The sequence below is a fragment of the Eleginops maclovinus genome, chromosome 23 (assembly GCF_036324505.1).
Source record: "Eleginops maclovinus isolate JMC-PN-2008 ecotype Puerto Natales chromosome 23, JC_Emac_rtc_rv5, whole genome shotgun sequence".
NCBI classification, from domain to species: Eukaryota; Metazoa; Chordata; class Actinopteri; order Perciformes; family Eleginopidae; genus Eleginops; species Eleginops maclovinus.
Window position 1 is genome coordinate 8,292,252 of NC_086371.1, and position 18,782 is coordinate 8,311,033.

Genomic DNA, 18,782 nt, shown 5'->3' on the forward strand with positions numbered 1-18,782 from the left:
TATGCAACAGTCAGAGCCTGACAGAGATCTTTTGAACTGGAAGTATTAGCTGGAAGCCTCAGAGGTGATCAGTTAATTAAGTGGATTTGACCTCTTCAACAAAGGTTGTAAGGAGAGGATTTGCAGTATATGATAGAGAGTGAAGGAAAATAGAGGGAGAAGGGGTCTATATATGTGTGTGGTACAGTAGAGCGAGCAGTTGAAGAGAGATTAGGAAGAGATACAGCGATAAGGGTGAGTTGAGCTAAGAGGAGGACACTACCTCTCTGGCACATTGAAGACAGCAGCGCTGTGTTCTGTGTTAACAGAGGTCACTCCTCTAATTATACATTCACAGACATCACACAAGTGAACGACTGCATGCATACACACCTTAATACCTCCTTTAATCACCCCCTCCCTTCCTCCCTCCTTTCTGATGAAATCGGAAGCAAATCAGCCATGCTCTGCCGTACTAAGGGGTATTAAAGTTGACATTAAGAAAGAATATTCGCCTTCGTGGTCACACAATATCAGGTTGAGCGGTGCGAGTGTGAGGACAGAGATAAGTCATAGATAATGCACACAGCTGCATGGATAAATAAAATATGCTTCAGGCTCGCTGATGACGAGTCCGCTCGCGGTGTTTCTGCGATGCTAATATTTGTTACAGCAGCAGTGGAGCCTTACGCTGAGACTTACTGGGGTTGGGAGGAAACAGCGTGCAGCTATTGCAGTGGATGATCTCCTTGACAACTGGTGCATCCTGGGATAGGGGCGGGGGAGCCAGGCCCAGGCCAGTCATCATGGGATTTATCGGGGTAATTCCAGTCATCAGCCCGAGACTGGGGTCAAAATCTGGAGTCAGGAGAGAAACATGGATGAGCATATAAAGCGTGTTACACCAAGCAGCTCTTGAGGACGCAGTGACACACACACATTAAGAAATTAGCTTTTGTCTCATAACAGTTATTCAGTCACAGCTAACCTTTATTTTGTCATTATGTGAGGACAAGCTGGGTTGTTTCGTGTTACATTTAACATTGTGTACTTCCTCCAGGAACACAGAGCAACTCATCTGTCAACAGCAGTGACACAGAAGCAGTTTATAAATAACTGAATATATCAGCCACTTATGAATAAATCATCTGATGAAAAACATGAATATTTAAACTATTTTTATTTTATTTATTTTTTTAAAAGCTTACTCCCTGTACCTGACCATGTCTTTACATCTCTCAATCTCTCTTTCACACAAACACAATTTGCTCTCCATCCCCCCCATCTCCTCCTCGTTATTCTTTGAATGATGACCCGTAACATCAAGAAGAAATTCCATAAAAAAATCCAGACTTTATATTCGGAGGTACTAATTTAGACTGCACCTGGGCTCACACAAACAAACACATCTCGCACACATTCCCGGCTTTTTTTGATATGCAAATACATTGTCCTCTCCCAAGAGTCTCCACTGCACCTGCAGCAGACAGCGGCAGACATATTATGGTGTGTGTTTATGTGCATGCCAAGTCTCCATCCCCATTTGTGACAAAAATTCGACTGAGACAAAACTGAAATGAAAGCGCAACAAAACACTGATGCAATGTTCAAGAGGACTGGTGTAGAACTTTTTCCTTTTTCTGGAGGAGTCAACAGAGAAAGACAGATGTAGTTTGATTATGCAGTAAAGAAGTTGGAGGAACGGAAAAAGTTCAGGGACACGACTGAACAACATGAAGATGAAGAGCTGCGATACGGTGGTAGCTCGACTGACTTTCTCTGTCTCCTCTTGATGACCCTGACATCCGTCTTTGGCCAGGTGACAGAGGGAGAGGAGGCAGGTGATAATGAACACACTGCTCAGATGGCAGAGCGATGAATTACTTATTTTGGTGAGGTGGCGGAGGAGCAGAGAAAGATGGATAACATGGAGGGAGAGAGTGTGAAGCAGCAAAAAAGACATAGAGCCATAAAATCTGATCCAATTATAACTACGGCGTATCAAGATTTACTGTTTTTCATTAAAACCTAAATGTTTATAGCAGTGCTGTGTGAAAATGATATGGAAAAAAAATGATCTTCCGACTGACTAGAGAAGCAACATAGAACCTGCTTTACACTGCAGTTACAATTGTTTAAAAAAGTATTTTCACTCAAAGTTATTTCATTTTTCAGCCAAAAAGATGCGTGTAGCAGGGTCTCTTTTTTTAGTTCCAATCTGGATCTGGATGAAGTGTTTAAAATGAGACATGTCTTCACACTACCATAGCAAGGAATACATCTTGCGTCATCAATCTGATGCTTAATTATGGGCCATTTCAGTTTGGCAAAGCTTGAGGTTTTGCACTGACGACAGAGATACCAGAGTATGAAAAATAAAGACAAAAAAGCATCAATTCAATAACAAATCAAATGCATTTTCTGAAGGGTGTTGAAACCAAGTGGGAGAATAGAAGGAAAGAAAATGGATGAGGACATTATTGTTACTCTGTACACGCATGACTTTTCACCATCACTGACATTTCATACTGGTGGGGAATATGTGTTACATCCTGAATGGATATGACCAGTCTTCAGAAAATGTGAGGTATGTGCATGAGATTTATAAACCGGGCATGAAGCCCTGTGGTTTATTATAATGCTTGGCGTGTCTATGTATGTTATTTAATAATACAAATGGTTATCGCTAATACATTTTTATGTCAAAATGGGCTCCTGTCTTTGGCAGTGTGCCTGTTAGTGTGCTAACTTTTGTACTGTCTGTACAAGGGATTTAAAAAGGCTCTGTCTGATCAAGGAAAACATCAGAAAATTAAAATCTCCAAGGTAAAATCCTGGCTTCACCTGCTTCCAGCACTCTGAACTCAGGTCAGCAGAATACTTTCCACAGACATGATCTGACTGCTCACGTCTCAGTAACCTGTTTGTGCTTCCTATCTACGCCGGCACATTTCTGAATTGTAACTTTGTTCATCTGTTTTGCTCAATTTGCTTTGCTATGGTAATCCAATAAGATTCGGAGCTGATGTTCCTTTACACGGGCAAATATACAGCAGGAAATTTGTTCTGCTGCTCTGCAACAAATGTGTTGATTGAGGGCAAATTATGTTTGTATTCAGATTAAGAACTAATCTGGTTAGGGGCATGGTCGACTCCCTTTAAATGAAACCCTTGCGTGTTTGTGTTAATTATTAGTTTAAGCCCGTCTTGAAAAACAACCTACATTTGTTGAACCCCTAATCCAATGCAAAACTGCAAGAGTTAAATATGGTAATTATAAACAAGTCTAAACATAAGTCTAATACATGTGGGCCTATAATAAGTAACATCTCACCCAAATTTGATTTAAAACCATGATAAAGCGGTTATATTCCAGGCCATATTCTGTTGGTTGTTGTTATTTTGTCCTAGAAGAGATAATTAAACTGACTGAAGGTACCACTTATTATATATCACCAATAGAGCAGTTTTTGAGCTCAACACAAGTAAAACATATTCAGCAATATATCGCATTAAGCTACATTTCACGTTTTAGTCGAAGTCAATCAGAATCAAAGAGCGAAGGCACCACTCGTCAGCAAAAATGACACTGTCAAATCATGCAGAAAAAATCCATCCCCATAGAAATACAGTTCTCCACACAGAGTAGAGTCAGTTGAATGTAACATCCCTGAGACATTTCAGGCATGACTTTCATTTTTCACAAACTGAAAATGTCTCATGTTCTCGAAGGAACCTTCGTACTGTGAGATTTTGATCTGGTTCATTCCAAAGTTGAAAATTGAGGAAAAGACAACTCCACTGATAGCTGAGTTAGAGCTTTCGTCAACCAAAAGCAGGTTTCCATCAAGCTCTGAATTGTAGACCAAAATCCCACAATGTGACTGCTGCTACTACAGAACCAATTGTAAAATGACAGGTGACTTAAGATTGTTATTTTTTTACTACATTTTTAAACATTTAGAGGGGAATGTAGCATTGCTAGCCACTTAGCTAAAGACATGTACAATTTTCATAGCGCACCCTGAGGATGATATTTGTGGGCTGTATGGACAAACATTCATGTTCGCCTCAGTATGTTGTATTTTAGATGATGAATAAACCTTTAAACTAGTACAGTACATCACGGTAAAAAGTATGATTGGTCCAGTAATGCTAAATGAATAGCATTAGCATTAGCCTTAGCTGCTAGCGTTCTGCTTTTGATTTCTTGTACTGTGACAACGGAACTTGGATTGGATCCACTTTACAACATTTACCTGAAACAACAGTCCTGATTTTTACACTCATCCATCTACACACAAACACACCAAGAGCATGTTCATGTGCAGAGATGACATTTTATTTACAGTCTGTTCTTTCAGGGGATTTTCAGCTACTCTGGCTCTGTCATTACTATGGCAACAATGGCACTTCAGCCCGGAAGCCATGTTTTATGCCTCATCACTAACAGTGCTGTGACCCAGTGTTTGAGTGGTTTCGGTGCAAAAGAGGTCTGCAGTGAGAAACTCCTCCGAGTCTCAGAGATCATGAAAGTTCCCTTAAACAAAAACATCAAGCAAAGGCTTCTAGTTCTCCCACCGCCCACACAAGGCCGCCAGTCTCTATGTCTGTTTATCTTTGATCTCTTTTTCTCTCGCTCAATGTTTGACTGGCTTTTAAAAAAATGAATCAATATCTCTATACGCGATACTTCATTACTGTAGGCTCCATGCTGCTGCTATAACGCATTTAAACATATGGTAAGCAAGCATCTTGGTGCTTTATTTCTAATACAATATTTCCTGGAGGTTTGTTAAATGTAACTGCATTTCAGCATGCGTGTGTGGGAGCACAGACATGGAATTACATTTGAAGAAAATATAAATTTGACTACAATAAGCTCCTGGCTATCACTGTTGTGCTCTTTTTTTAATGACTTTTTTAATGCCTTGACACATTCCCTTTCTTCATCCTCAAACTGTATTTCCACAGCTAAATGTTCCCTCTCAGCAGAATCTGTGATGGGTGGCAGTCGGGGAGAAACGGATAGCCGCTGTGGAGCATGCTGGGTAATACTTCCCGAAGAAGAGACAGGCCTAAGCCTCCTGGAACTTGGACTTTATCCCACCCTGTCAACTGTCTGCATCTTCATTTCCATTCTTATCTCCACTAGATATCTCTTGAAAACCCATTCATTTCTTTTAACCATACCAAATTCTTCATTTGGTTTTCTCTATGGTGACAGATTTAACTTTATCACATTTATTCTGCAAAGATTGTACCTGTTAAACTCTGTGAAAAATGTATGAAACACAATTTCCATCATTAATTTTCACACTATGAATTTTCCCCCCTGACTTTACCAAGTAGAATATTACAAGTCAGTTAAATCTCTCTCGCTGATCGCTGCAGTCATTCAAATCACAGAGTATGAGAGTGTGTGTGTGTGTTCATATTTAAGAGATGTTTGCCAAGCGATCACAGCAGAGACAACTGCGGGAGACTCTGTATCTCCTGTGAGCCTTTTTGTTCATTCAAAAATACTGTAATCTGTGTCTGTAAAAGGATAATGTTTTTCTGTGTGTGGGGTCAGTGTTTATACAATGTGTGTGTGAAGGATACACAAAGAGAGGGGCTAAATTCTTCCACATATCTGCCTTGTGGCTTCCATCCAATAACAGTTATAATAATAGTTTAAACCAGCCAATCAATGCCACTATAGCTTGTAATAGAAGCATATGATATACTGTAGAACCATCATAAGCGCCCTTGTTGTCCTGGAGTGTTGTAAGTAAAAAAAAATGGCGCAGTGACTACTTACAGTGGGGCAAAAAAGTATTTAGTCAGCCACCAATTGTGCAAGTTCTCCCATTTAAAAAGATGAGAGATGCCTGTAATTTTTATCATAGGTATACCTCAACTATGAGAGACAGAATGAGAAAAAAAAATCCAGGAAATCACATTGTAGGATTTTTAATGAATTAATTGGTAAATTCCTCGGTAAAATAAGTATTTGGTCACCTACAAACAAACAAGATTTCTGGCTCTCACAGACCTGTAACTTCTTCTTTAAGAGGCTCCTCTGTCCTCCACTCGTTACCTGTATTAATGGCACCTTTTTGAACTCGTTATCAGTATAAAAGACACCTGTCCACAACCTCAAACAGTCATACTCCAAACTCCACTATGGCCAATTCCAAAGAGCTGTCAAAGGACACCAGAGACAAAATTGTAGACCTGCACCAGGCTGGGAAAACTGAATCTGCAATAGGTAAGCAGCTTGGTGTGAAGAAATCAACTGTGGGAGCAATTATTAGAAAATGGAAGACATACAAGACCACTGCTAATCTCCCTCAATCTGGGGCTCCACGCAAGATCTCACCCCGTGGGGTCAAAATGATCACAAGAACGGTGAGCAAAAATCCCAGAACCACACGGGGGGACCTAGTGAATGACCTGCAGAGAGCTGGGACCAAAGTAACAGAGGCTACCATCAGTAACACACTACGCCGCCAGGGACCTAAATCCTGCAGTTCCAGACGTGTCCCCCTGCTTAAGCCAGTACATGTCCAGGCCCATCTGAAGTTTGCTAGAGGGCATTTGGATGATCCAGAAGAGGATTGGGAGAATGTCATATGGTCAGATGAAACAAAAATAGAACTTTTTGGTAAAAACTCAACTTGTCGCGTTTGGAGGAGAAAGAATGCAGAGTTGCATCCAAAGAACACCATACCTACTGTGAAGCATGGGGGTGGAAACATCATGCTTTGGGACTGTTTTTCTGCAAAGGGACCAGGACGACTGATCCGTGTAAAGGAAAGAATGAATGGGGCCATGTATCGTGAGATTTTGAGTGAAAACCCCCTTCCATCAGCAAGGGCACTGAAGATGAAGCGTGGCTGGGTCTTTCAGCATGACAATGATCCCAAACACACCGCCAGGGCAACGAAGGAGTGGCTTCCTAAGAAGCATTTCAAGGTCCTGGAGTGGCCTAGCCAATCTCCAGATCTCAACCCCATAGAAAATCTTTGGAGGGAGTTGAAAGTCCGTGTTGCCCAGCGACAGCCCCAAAACATCACTGCTTTAGAGGAGATCTGCATGGAGTAATGGGCCAAAATACCAGCAACAGTGTGTGGAAACATTGTGAAGACTTACAGAAAACGTTTGACCTCTGTCATTGCCAACAAAGGGTATATAACAAAGTATTGAGATGAACTTTTGTTATTGACCAAATACTTATTTTCCACAATCATTTGAAAATAAATTCTTTAAAAATCAGACAATGTGATTTTCTGGATTTTCTTTTCTCATTCTGTCTCTCATAGTTGAGGTATACCTATGATGAAAATTACAGGCCTCTCTCATCTTTTTAAATGGGAGAACTTGCACAATTGGTGGCTGACTAAATACTTTTTTGCCCCACTGTATGTAGATACGCATTGACTCCTCATTATGTTTTACTATAATGGGGGCTGGTGGCTACAATCTGCAGCACCAGGACCTGACCTCGAATATCTCAATGACGCAGGGCAAGTGAGCACTTAATTTCACTTCTGGAGTTAGAGGGAGAGCGCTGTGCCCCACAACAGGGATAAACATGCATAAAACTAAAAACACATTTTACACATTTACACATTGAGACAAAGACATGGATTAACACTTTGTCTTTCAGTCTGGATTTCTTGAAACTTAAGAGGAGGTTACTTATATAAAGCTATAGCTGTAACAACAAAGCTCAAGACAAGTCATTCTGCACATGGACTATAGTGTACAGAAGGAAGCGTGGTAAAGTGCTGGTGGATGATTTGGGTCATGTGTGTTTGTGAGTGCTTTGCGGATCAGAAATGAGGTTACAGAAAGAAATACAGTATACCAGAAAGGAAAATAAAAAAAGGTCAAGGCCTTTCTGATGTTTATTGAAAACAGACTAAATAAACAAAGCTGCAAAACCCGCTTATAGCGAATATCTACTTACAGTGGGAATACCTGTAGATGGGCTGAATGTGAAACCAAAAGGAACCAATAAACATGATTTATGAAGCATGAAATCAAACTGTGTTACGGTTTAAGGCAGGCAGCAAGTGAATTGTTTGAAACACACACCCCCACTTTTTTTGTTGCCAACATGAACATTGAGCGTACATAATCACTAATTAGTTGACAGTTTAATTTGTTCACACTACGCTGCTTTGCCACCAGCAGTTAGTTTTAGTTGAATTTTCTTTTGTTGTTAGCAACCCCTGCTGGCAATGCTCCACTTCAAGTTTACACATTATATTAACAATACAGAGAGGAAAGTGGGGAATAAAATATTCACTTTGTCCTCTCTATTTTAACCAATTGTTTTAGACGGCACTTAAATCTATCAAGTATATAAAGCATGTAGAGTGTAACATATTCTGCAGGACTAGCCAGCACCTAGCTGATATACCAACAGCCCTTTGGATGAGCTTTTACAGGGTTTTGCTCTCCAGATGGTTTTCCTTTTTTTTCCATTAACATAATTATGCAACATGTAAGCACCATTTTCAAAGGTGAGGCATTACAGAGGATTGTGTAAATGACCCAGCACATCATCAGAATGGAGCTGCCCTTTTTTGGAAGACCACCTCCTCCAGCGGTGCAGGACGAAGGTCAATAGGATTATCATGGATCCAAACCACCGCAGCCGCAAACTGTTCTGCCTGCTTTCATCAGGGATAAGTTCGTCCCTATTATATATATATATATATTTATATATATATATATATATTTATCCCTTTTGCAACTTGCAGTACTTTATGGCTTGGATTCCCTTTTCTTTACTCACATGATTTAGTATTTTTTACATATTTAAATGAGCATTGCTTGAGGGAAACGGACATCTATATTTTTCTTTTCTAGCGAATGCTTCTCTGTACTTCACTCTTAGTAAAACGTCACACTGAGCTGATTAAATAAATAAAGTAAAGTAGAAGGACAGGCAGCTCTTGCCTTGCAGATGATACAGTATCTACTTTGAAACAAAAGGATGTGGTTTTGGAAGTTACATTACAGAAGGACCAGCAAGTTCATACAAAAAAGTTAGGTACCATAATTGCCGACTGGGATTAATACTGGGTTCAGGGTGAAAAATGACCCTAATATGCCCCCAGACAGTATTAAAATCACTTACCAGCAAAGGTACATTTTAAATCACCCCATCTCCCCTCAAGGAAAAAATCCAGTCCAAATGGGTTTCAAGAAAGGGATTAGGGTGCATTTTCCTTGACTGTAATGAATAACGCATTTTCTCTCTAGTCGTGCGCTGTCCGTCAGACAGGCCATCAGCTTCAGCACTTTTTATATCCCTCTGCCTTATATGTTTGTTGAATTAAAAGCATACAGTCATGGATATATCACATTTGACATTGTATTAGTGTCGTCCTCTTTGTTACCTGTATATTTAAATGTATAGGCTGAAAACAACAACATGTCCTAGTTCTGTTAATCTGTAGTAGAACCTTTGGAGAACTTTACATAGAGTTCAAAATGATGGACTGTTTTGCACACTGCATTTTAGACTGTTAAAATGACAATAAGAAGATAATATTTACTGGGCAAGGTTGAGCAGAGGACAGACTAATACATGGATGTAATCAGAAAGAAAGAAAAAAAGGAACAATATCCTTAATCTTTCTCTAGAGGACAATATGAATTATGAGTCCTAAAATCTCTCAGAAACTGTTGAAAAAAAGTTAAATTATATCCTTGAGATAAAGGGTCTTAGACTGCTAGAGTGAATAAATCCTGCCAGATTTAGAGATGAAAGTGTCTGTGTGTCTGTGATAATAAGTGGTAGCTTGTGGGGTTGAAAGGTCAAGAGTGAAAGAGAAAAGAGACAAAGAGAGGGACAGGGAGAGACACCAAAACAGCAAGAGGGACGTAATCAAATCTGACAGAGAGGGGAGAGATGGAGGTGAACACCTTTTCTGGCTATTCCAGGGTATTCTGCTGTCATCACAGTGTGGGTGTACTATATATGCCTCTGTGATATAACAACCTCCATTCAATATCCCAACAATTCACCAAACCTGACCGTAAAGATGTCCATCATAGAGAGATCAATAGACGTCTCATCTTTATGTTCAATGCAACTCAAACTGCGTTTAAGGAAAGTGCACTCGGTAAGAATCAGAATACCTTTATTCGTCTCACAGAGGGGAAAAAAGTTGCAGATCTCCGCCAGGTGTGTCTCCCCTCTCCCAAATCAGGAAGAGTTGAATCTCACTCAATTGTTCCTCCTAGCTCCTTTATAATCAAGATGGTGGCAAAAAAATGTAATCATAATATATCTATTATGGAGATTTGCAGATGCACCAGTTTAACATTAGATCACAACTCTATCAATGTCCGTTTTTCTGCTACTGAAGCTGTGTTTAAACACCTTATCGAGCGGCGTCAGTAGTCAATGAAGGTAAAAAGTCAACATTCTTTTTTATAGTTTGCAACCACAAAAGATCCTTGAGCATACAATCATAATTGTGCATACAAAATATCAGGCTGATGGATGTTCGGTCCGGTAGTATTCAAGATAAGCTGCCGACAACGAATCAGACAGACGCAGGCACACGCACACAAACACACAACCTAATATGATAACAAATCTACTCCAGTGGATTAAATAACATTTATCCATGCTGAGCTCTAGTATTACTGCCCACAAGGAGTCCATTTATCTTACACAGTCTCTGACTTCAAGGAATACTAGTTTAAAAGATGACATAAAGCAAAAGCTGGGTAATAGGTTTTTCAGCTATAATCAATATAATCTGATATCTAAACATATATGTAGGGAAATAGAGGTAGGTGTGAATGTTTTATGTGATCTTTTGTTATGGGCATCCTTTTTCATTTGCCTTTGTTAAAGTATTTTCCATTGTACCGTTCGATGTGAAATTGCTTTGATATGAGCACAATAAACTAGTTATCAGTTATTAAATATAAAAATATATTATATTACATACAACTATTTATCATTTAAAAAGCACAAAATCAAACAAAATCAAATTCATATGACCGATGTAATGGACAGACAAACAAACAAACACATTTAAACAGAGTAATCCCCTTCCTGCCCCCGCTGCCAAGTCTAAAAGAAAACTTTACTTTACTTGTAATTCGGAAAACAATACACATTCCAAATAACAGAAAGTGGTAATCAAATAATAAGTGTTTCCTGCTGACTAAGTGCTGAAATATTTGCAGAAGAATCTGTTTGTTCAGTCTATAATATGATCTGTCCACACCAGTGATATTTAATAACAATAACCCCCTATATTAATAAAGTACTAGAAGCATAACTGACAAAGTGCTCCACAGCTCTGATTAGGTTACGCCCTTGAGGAAAGAAAATCTGTGACATTTTGGGAAGGACAGTTGTTTGTTTTCTTACCGGCGGATCGATTTCAGTTTCCTCTCTGTTCAGTCACTATAGAAGTCCAACATCTCTTTTAGCCTTGAACCAGGCTTTCAGCATTTCCAAAGCTGTCACATTCTGTATTTTACACTCGAGGAAAAAGAAATATGACACATTATATAATAAGCTACCATGGAGTATTCAAGTTATTTACTTCCCCCAAAGGTACATTACAACTTCTCGAAATACTTCTCAATGTCAGGGTTAAAGCCCCTGCAAGGCCATGGTACATAACACAGACAGGAGTTGATTATTATTATTGTCAGGACTATATTGGCATGCAAATACTCTCTGGATTGACACCTACTCCACTCATAAGCTTTGTCGCAACTTCCAGAGCGGGACAGATTCAATTCTTTTTGTACATGGAGTTGGATGGGTGACACAAATCCAGCACAAGGCCAGTCACACATCCACAAAATTGACATTTGTGCCTAGTTCACATTGACTTTATGTTGGCAAAGGGGCGCAAAAAAAATCACTCACTCCTTCAATTTCTGCTTTTAAAAAGCTGTTTGTTCATTGTTAAATCACAGTAAATCACCAGTGTTTGTATTCTCTCTGTTTCAGTCTGTTCAGAGCTCACATTCATGTCTGGGCTATTCCATTGACCTATTACTGATATTTGGTTTGTCTCAGATGAGCTTTTAAAAGAAAAACAAACAAGAAAAATATGTCAGGGTTAGATATTAGGTTTCAGATCAGACCGTAAATGATGGATCCATGAGGACTTCTATCTTTGGGGTAATGGAGGCTGACATACAATATATAAAACCTGTCAACAAGACAGATTTAATGCTGTATATCATTCCTCTTTTAACTTGTCTTTTTTAGCCTGTGTGAAGAGCTAAGCTACATTTGTCCAGGGACACCTCCCACACTCCAAACTCCAAACGATGTGACTGACGCACTGACATATTCTAACTCAAATCCAAATATGACAGCCTACAGGCCCATTTCCCAAATGTTGGTATATTAATTTATGAACTATAAACAACCCTCACAAAAATTACACACCTGGTTCGGCTCAGGAATGGGGACCTGGGGAGTTTTCTTTAGTTGGAAGACAGCTCAGAGCAGGGTTCTCTTAGCAATGATGAGAATAAATCCATCTGGATGAGTTCACAGACCGTAAAACATTACATGAAACAGAGTTTGTGTGTGTGTGTGTGTGTGTGTGTGTGTGTGTGTGTATCTGTTATAACTTGGATCGAGTTATGCGCTCTGCCTTAAGTGTGCGAGTGTGTGGGAGGCTCAGGGGGAGGCATTCATTTGCGTGTGCTGAGTACGTTCAGAGTGGCTCAAAAGGTTCAGAGCTAACAGACTGGAAATATGACCATGCAGCTCCTACCAAAGTCTACTGAGCCTATGGATTATGGATGGAGTTCAGCAGAGGGCAGGTTTACTGCTCTAAGGCCGCCTGTTTGAGTGCAGGCAGAACAGGGACGGTAGATGTACCGTCATACTGCACTTAGCAGTCAGCTTTGATTGACCCGAGATTTCCGCTTCATAAATGGTTAAAGGGTGAGAGAAAGACAGAGACGGTAGGAGTGGAGAGAAAGACAAAGAAGTGGTAGGAGTACTTCAAACAGAATGATTTCATCCTATCTGACAAGTGTCTGTTTGTCTATATGAAGATGTGTAATACTGAGCTCAGTTGAGACAAAAGTACCTCACCGATATCCTTATGAGCACATTATATAATAGAGTAGAAAACTAACCAATGTTCTCGAACAAAATTAGTGATGCGTCAAAAGATTATGGTGATGTTTCAGTAGTTTAAACTAAATGTGTTTGAAGAGTTTAATTCAAGTCCAAGTGATTTAAGTGATAAGTGAAGAGATTTTAAGGATTAAGAGTACTGATACATTTATATATTTCATTCCTTGAATTTATATGTGCACAATCCACTTAATCGCATGTTTTTTTGAGTTTTTCTGTGCGACTGAGTAAAGAGGCAGGAACTGTGAAAGCTACCCAATCTCCGAAAAGCCAATAAGCAGTGTGTGTCTGTGGGTTACAGTGGCTGACTCAGCTGTAATAAGACATTAATGAAGATGTTGGGTAATTTGGGCTGGCGAGGGAGAAAGAGATAGTGAGAGAGGGAATAGGGACGGAGAGGGGGAGGAAGGAAGAGGCAAAGGTAGGGAGGCACCAGCTGCTTTTCCAGATGATCCATGAGGGGAGCCACAGCTGTCCTCTTCACCCGACCCTCCTTCCTCTCTATCTCCTTCTCCTCCCTTCTGTCCTCTCCACTCCACCCTTCAGAAACTGCTTCGGCAAAATGACTTTAATGAAGATATATTACCACGACTAAAGCCTTATCCATTGTTTTCCCCATAGATCAAACCCCCCCACACACCTTTCCCTCTCGACGCGTGGGTGCATGCGAGAGCGTTTCCCTCCATCTCCATCACACAGAGCTCCCCACTCCGTCGGTAATGTTTATGATACTCTTGAAAGGAGAGCTAGCAGAGAGTGAGAGCAGTAAATACCACATATGAAATGGAATAGGTGAACCGCAGTAGTAGAGTGCGGCAACTTCCACAACCATTTATCTTAAATATGGATTTGAATAACTGCCACATGCATGTATGTGAACACTTGAATGAAGCGCAGCTGCTATGCGCCACAAACAGGATATAAAGCTTTACCAGGGAGGCAGAAAGGGAGTAAACACAGATAGAAAAGTGGAACAATGGACCCTAACTGTGAGTAATAAATGGAAAGTGGAATTGGCAAGACTAAATGTGATGTTCTCAATACAGAATAATTAACAATGAAGCATTCTCTGAGGTTGAAATGACATTGGAAAATAATAAACAGACGGAAACACGCGCCAATGCTTCATTAATCTCAAAGCTTTCGGCTCTAAAATATTTATCCAGCGCTCCGAAAGTAATTTTAATGAAGTGTTATAAGTCTGTGTCGCCTGAGCCCAATTTATTTAAATGGAGCACTCTCTTAAGGACATATCAATGACACAGCTCTCTGAATGGTTATATTTGTTCATTGTGCTCATGAGATGTGTAGCAGCAGGGAGGAATCCAGTTTCAATGTTGAATTGATGATATTCAGACTTTTTGAATAGCAATCTCTCATAATCTTAACCCTCATTAACAAACTCATTAACTATCGCTAATATGAGAAAATATGAGAAAATCTGTCATGGTGGCAGAAATATCTGAAACTCGGACAGAAAGCTACCATGTTCTGTAATATTTACATGACAGTTGAAAAGATTTGCAGTAGGTTTGAGCTTTGTTTGCATGCAGTTAATGACCATTATATAAAGTCAAAGCTGAACAAACAGAAAGTTGCCACCTTTATTATTATTGTTCTGTGTATGTTTGTGTGTGTGCATGTGAATGATTCGAACAGTCATAGAGACATGACTCCATCTCTCAAAGTCAGCTAAGTGTATCTTTTTTTAATTGAATTTTGTGCCAAAAAAAAAGAATAGCAAAAACAGAATCACTGTTCAATTTCAACACCATAAAATATCAACTAACGAACCCTCAATCTTCATCTGTTAGGCTCAGAGAAAAGAAAAGCACATTCAATAAACTGCTGAAAAAAAAGGTTTTAAGTTCTTAGTCATTCTGTTTCACGTGAGTATAAAACATTCCCGCTGAAGTTTGACTGGTGAATAAAGAGTCCTGCAAAACACTTTACACACAGCTCATATGAATTCAACTAGAATCCCTACTTAGAGTCCTGTCAGTTAATGAATTTGCACTGTCAGATATTATAAAATGAGTACACAAATTTGCTCTCTAATAATGTTAATTTATGGAGTAGATCAGAAATGTATCAGTGGATTTGGTATGAGAAGCAGGGATGAGGGTCGCCTAGGCTTTTGCCTGGTCATTTATTAAGGTTTCAATGTAAAAATGCAAAACAAATTTTGAAATCCATTTGTTATGATTAGATGTTATTACATGTTTGACCGCTAGTCGGCAGTACTGGTTAGTAGTCAGCTTACCGTACCAATTAAGGGACCGGAGCAAGACTGCATGAAGCCACATGTATGTTATAAAGAACGTGAGACATTAAACTAAGTTACTTGCTATCAACACGGCCTCATCCTTGGAACACGAACATGACATGGTACCAGGAGTAAACTCGAATGGGCGACATGGATTTAAAACCACCGGAAAGTTTGAAACTGACGGGGAATGTCGACGAGAACTGGCGCACCTTCAAACAGCGGTTTCACCTTTATGTTTCTGCTATGGGACTCGAGGCAAAGCCGGAAGCAAGAAAGGTAGCGCTGCTGCTAACAATAGCAGGGCCACAGGCCATAGAAGTATTTAACACGTTCGTGTTTGACGGTCCTGAAGATAATGTAAAGTTGGATGTAGTGCTTAGCAAGTTTGATACTCACTGTTCTCCGAAGAAGAACGAGACGTACGAGAGGTACGTGTTTCGGTCTCGTACACAGCGCCAGCAAGAGCCCTTCGATAGCTTCCTGACGGACTTGCGGCTAAAGGCGCAGTCCTGCAACTTCGCGGCGCTGACGGATTCCATGGTCCGGGACCAGATTGTATTCGGTGTGGCGGATAATAAGGTCAGAGAGAGGCTACTACGGGAGATGGAGCTGACGCTGGCAGGAGCCATTAAGATCTGCCAGGCCAGTGAGCTGTCCCAAAGGCACGTGAGGACGTTCAGCGAGATGTCTGCAGCCGCCTCGGCGCAGAGCGACAGCGCAGCAGCGGTTGGAGCAGTGTCGTATCAGCGGGGACGGCGCACACAGACCCGGCCTGCACAGCAGGAGGACGTGATGATAAACTGCAAGCGCTGCGGCTCACAGCACAAGCCTAGACAGTGTCCAGCGTTTGGTAAGCAATGCTCTACTTGCCAAGGCAAGAATCATTTTGCTAAACAATGCTTCTCCAAACGGAAAGAGTGGAAGAAAGGAAAAACTGTAAACTTAATAGACGAGCCTGATCTAAGTGACACGTTCTTTGTTGGAATGGTGAATTGTGAAAGTGAACAAATAAATAAACCAGACAATGTAAATGATGTCACTACAGAAGATAAGTGGATAGCTCCTCTAATGATAAATGGGACTGTAGTCACCATGAGATTGGACACTGGTGCAAAAGCAAATCTCATAAGCATGTGTGATGTGAAGGCAATGAAAGATAAGCCACAAATAAAAAGAAAAGAATCTGGACTGAAAGACTACAATGGGTGGCCAATCAAATGTTTGGGCACATGCAGGTTGAGTGTCACAGTTAAAGGAAAAGTGCACCACCTATCCTTCTTTGTTGTGAATGAGGCACGTGAATCACTTCTGGGTGACAGAGCCTGTGAAGAACTGGGGCTTGTGAAAAGAGTGTATCGCATCATCCCAACCATAAACCCAACAAATGACTCTATGGACACAATTGTTCAGAACTTTTCAGAGGTTTTCAAGGGTTTTGGTGTTTTGCCCTTCACATATAAAATACAGTTGAAAGAAGGAGCCCAACCAGTTGTGCATGCAGCACGCAGAGTTCCGGCGCCACTGAAAGACTGCCTAAAGAAAGAACTCGATAGAATGATCATGCTAGGAGTGATCGAAAAGGTTAATGAGCCTACAGACTGGGTCAACTCACTGGTCATCACAAAGAAAAAGAATGGTGAGTTGAGAATATGTATGGACCCTAAAGACTTAAATGAGAGCATAAAGCGTGAACATTATCAAATACCTACACGTGAAGAAATCATCAGTGAAATGTCAGGTGCCAACTACTTCACAAAGCTTGACGCCTCACAAGGCTTCTGGCAGCTGAAACTGGATGAAAGCAGCACCAAGTACTGTACCTTTAATACGCCCTTCGGCAGACACTGCTTTCTCAGGCTGCCTTTTGGAATCAAGTCAGCACCTGAAATATTTCACAGAGCGATGGAGCAGATCATCGAGGGCTTGGATGGAGTTCGAGTCTACATTGATGACATCATCGTATGGGGTTCCACAGCCCAAGAGCACAACGAGAGGCTGAACAGAGTTATGGAACGCATACAAAAGTATGGACTGAAACTCAACAAGAGTAAATGTGAGTTTGGCGTTCAAGAGATCCTCTTCCTGGGAGACAAGCTGTCTGCACGTGGTGTCCAACCAGATAAAGACAAAATACATGCAATACAGAACATGCCAAGGCCCACAGACAAGACAGGGGTGCTACGCATCATGGGGATGGTGAATTTCATAGGTAAATTCATTCCCAATCTGACAGCAAAGACGTCATGCATACGAGAGCTTCTGCACAGGGACTGTGAGTTTAAATGGACAGTGAAACATGAGCATGAGTGGCAAAAACTCAAGGACACACTGAGCACAGCACCTGTGTTGTCATTTTATGACCACACGAAGAGGATAAAAGTGTCTACAGATGCTTCCAAAGATGGTATTGGTGCCGTTCTACTCCAGGCTGAGGGTGAGCACTGGAAACCGGTAGCCTATGCATCTCGGGCTATGACAAAAACTGAATGCCGATACGCTCAGATCGAAAAAGAATGTTTGGGACTGGCGTATGGTTTGGAGCGGTTTCATAGCTACGTGTACGGCCTGCCGTCTTTCACAGTCGAAACTGATCATCGACCGCTGGTCGCCATCATCAAAAAGAATCTGAATGAAATGTCTCCACGGATTCAGCGGTTAATGATGAAGATGCAAAGGTATGATTTTGAACTGATATATACTCCAGGTAAACACCTAGTCCTTGCTGATGCCCTATCCAGAGCAACTACAGGCGACAGTGTGAGTGCAACAGACGAGGACATACAGTGTCACGTGAACATGGTGTCGGCTACACTGCCTGTGTCTGACACAAAGTCAAGACAAATAGCGGGGGCTACAGCAACGGATGCTGAGCTACAGCATGTCATGCAGAACATGGATGAGGGATGGCCAGCTGGTTCATGTCCACAATTTTACCATGTTAGAGGTGAGCTTAGTACTGTGGATGGTCTGCTGTTGAAAAAGGGCAGGATTGTTATTCCACAGGCTTTGAGAATGGACATGTTGCACAGGATACATGAAGGCCATCTCAGCATCGAAAAGTGTAAAAGGAGGGCGAGAGACACGGTTTTCTGGCCCGGACTGAACAAAGACATTGAAACACTTATAAGTAAATGTGAAACATTGCAGAAACACGCAGGAACAAGCAGAGCAAAGAGCCTATGGTGTTAGCTGAGGTGCCAACAGCACCATGGCACAAAGTAGGAATGGACTTGTTTCATCTCAGAGGTAAAGACTATTTAGTGATAATGGATTACTACTCAAACTTCCCTGAGATGGCGCTACTAACAAGCTCAACATCAACTTGTGTCATAACACATGCTAAATCTATCTTCGCCAGGCATGGCATCCCACACACCGTGGTGAGCGACAATG

The 18,782-nt window shown here is 40.9% G+C and overlaps 1 protein-coding gene across 1 annotated transcript in view; it reads right to left on the minus strand.

Annotated features, from left to right (window-relative positions):
* LOC134859859 (ecto-NOX disulfide-thiol exchanger 2-like) overlaps nucleotides 1-18,782 on the minus strand; it is a 148,518-nt gene that overhangs the window by 47,233 nt on the left and 82,503 nt on the right. The window contains exon 4 of the mRNA XM_063876605.1: nucleotides 682-837. Coding sequence (XP_063732675.1) covers nucleotides 682-837 — 156 coding nt within the window. The remainder of the gene's footprint in view (nucleotides 1-681; nucleotides 838-18,782) is intronic.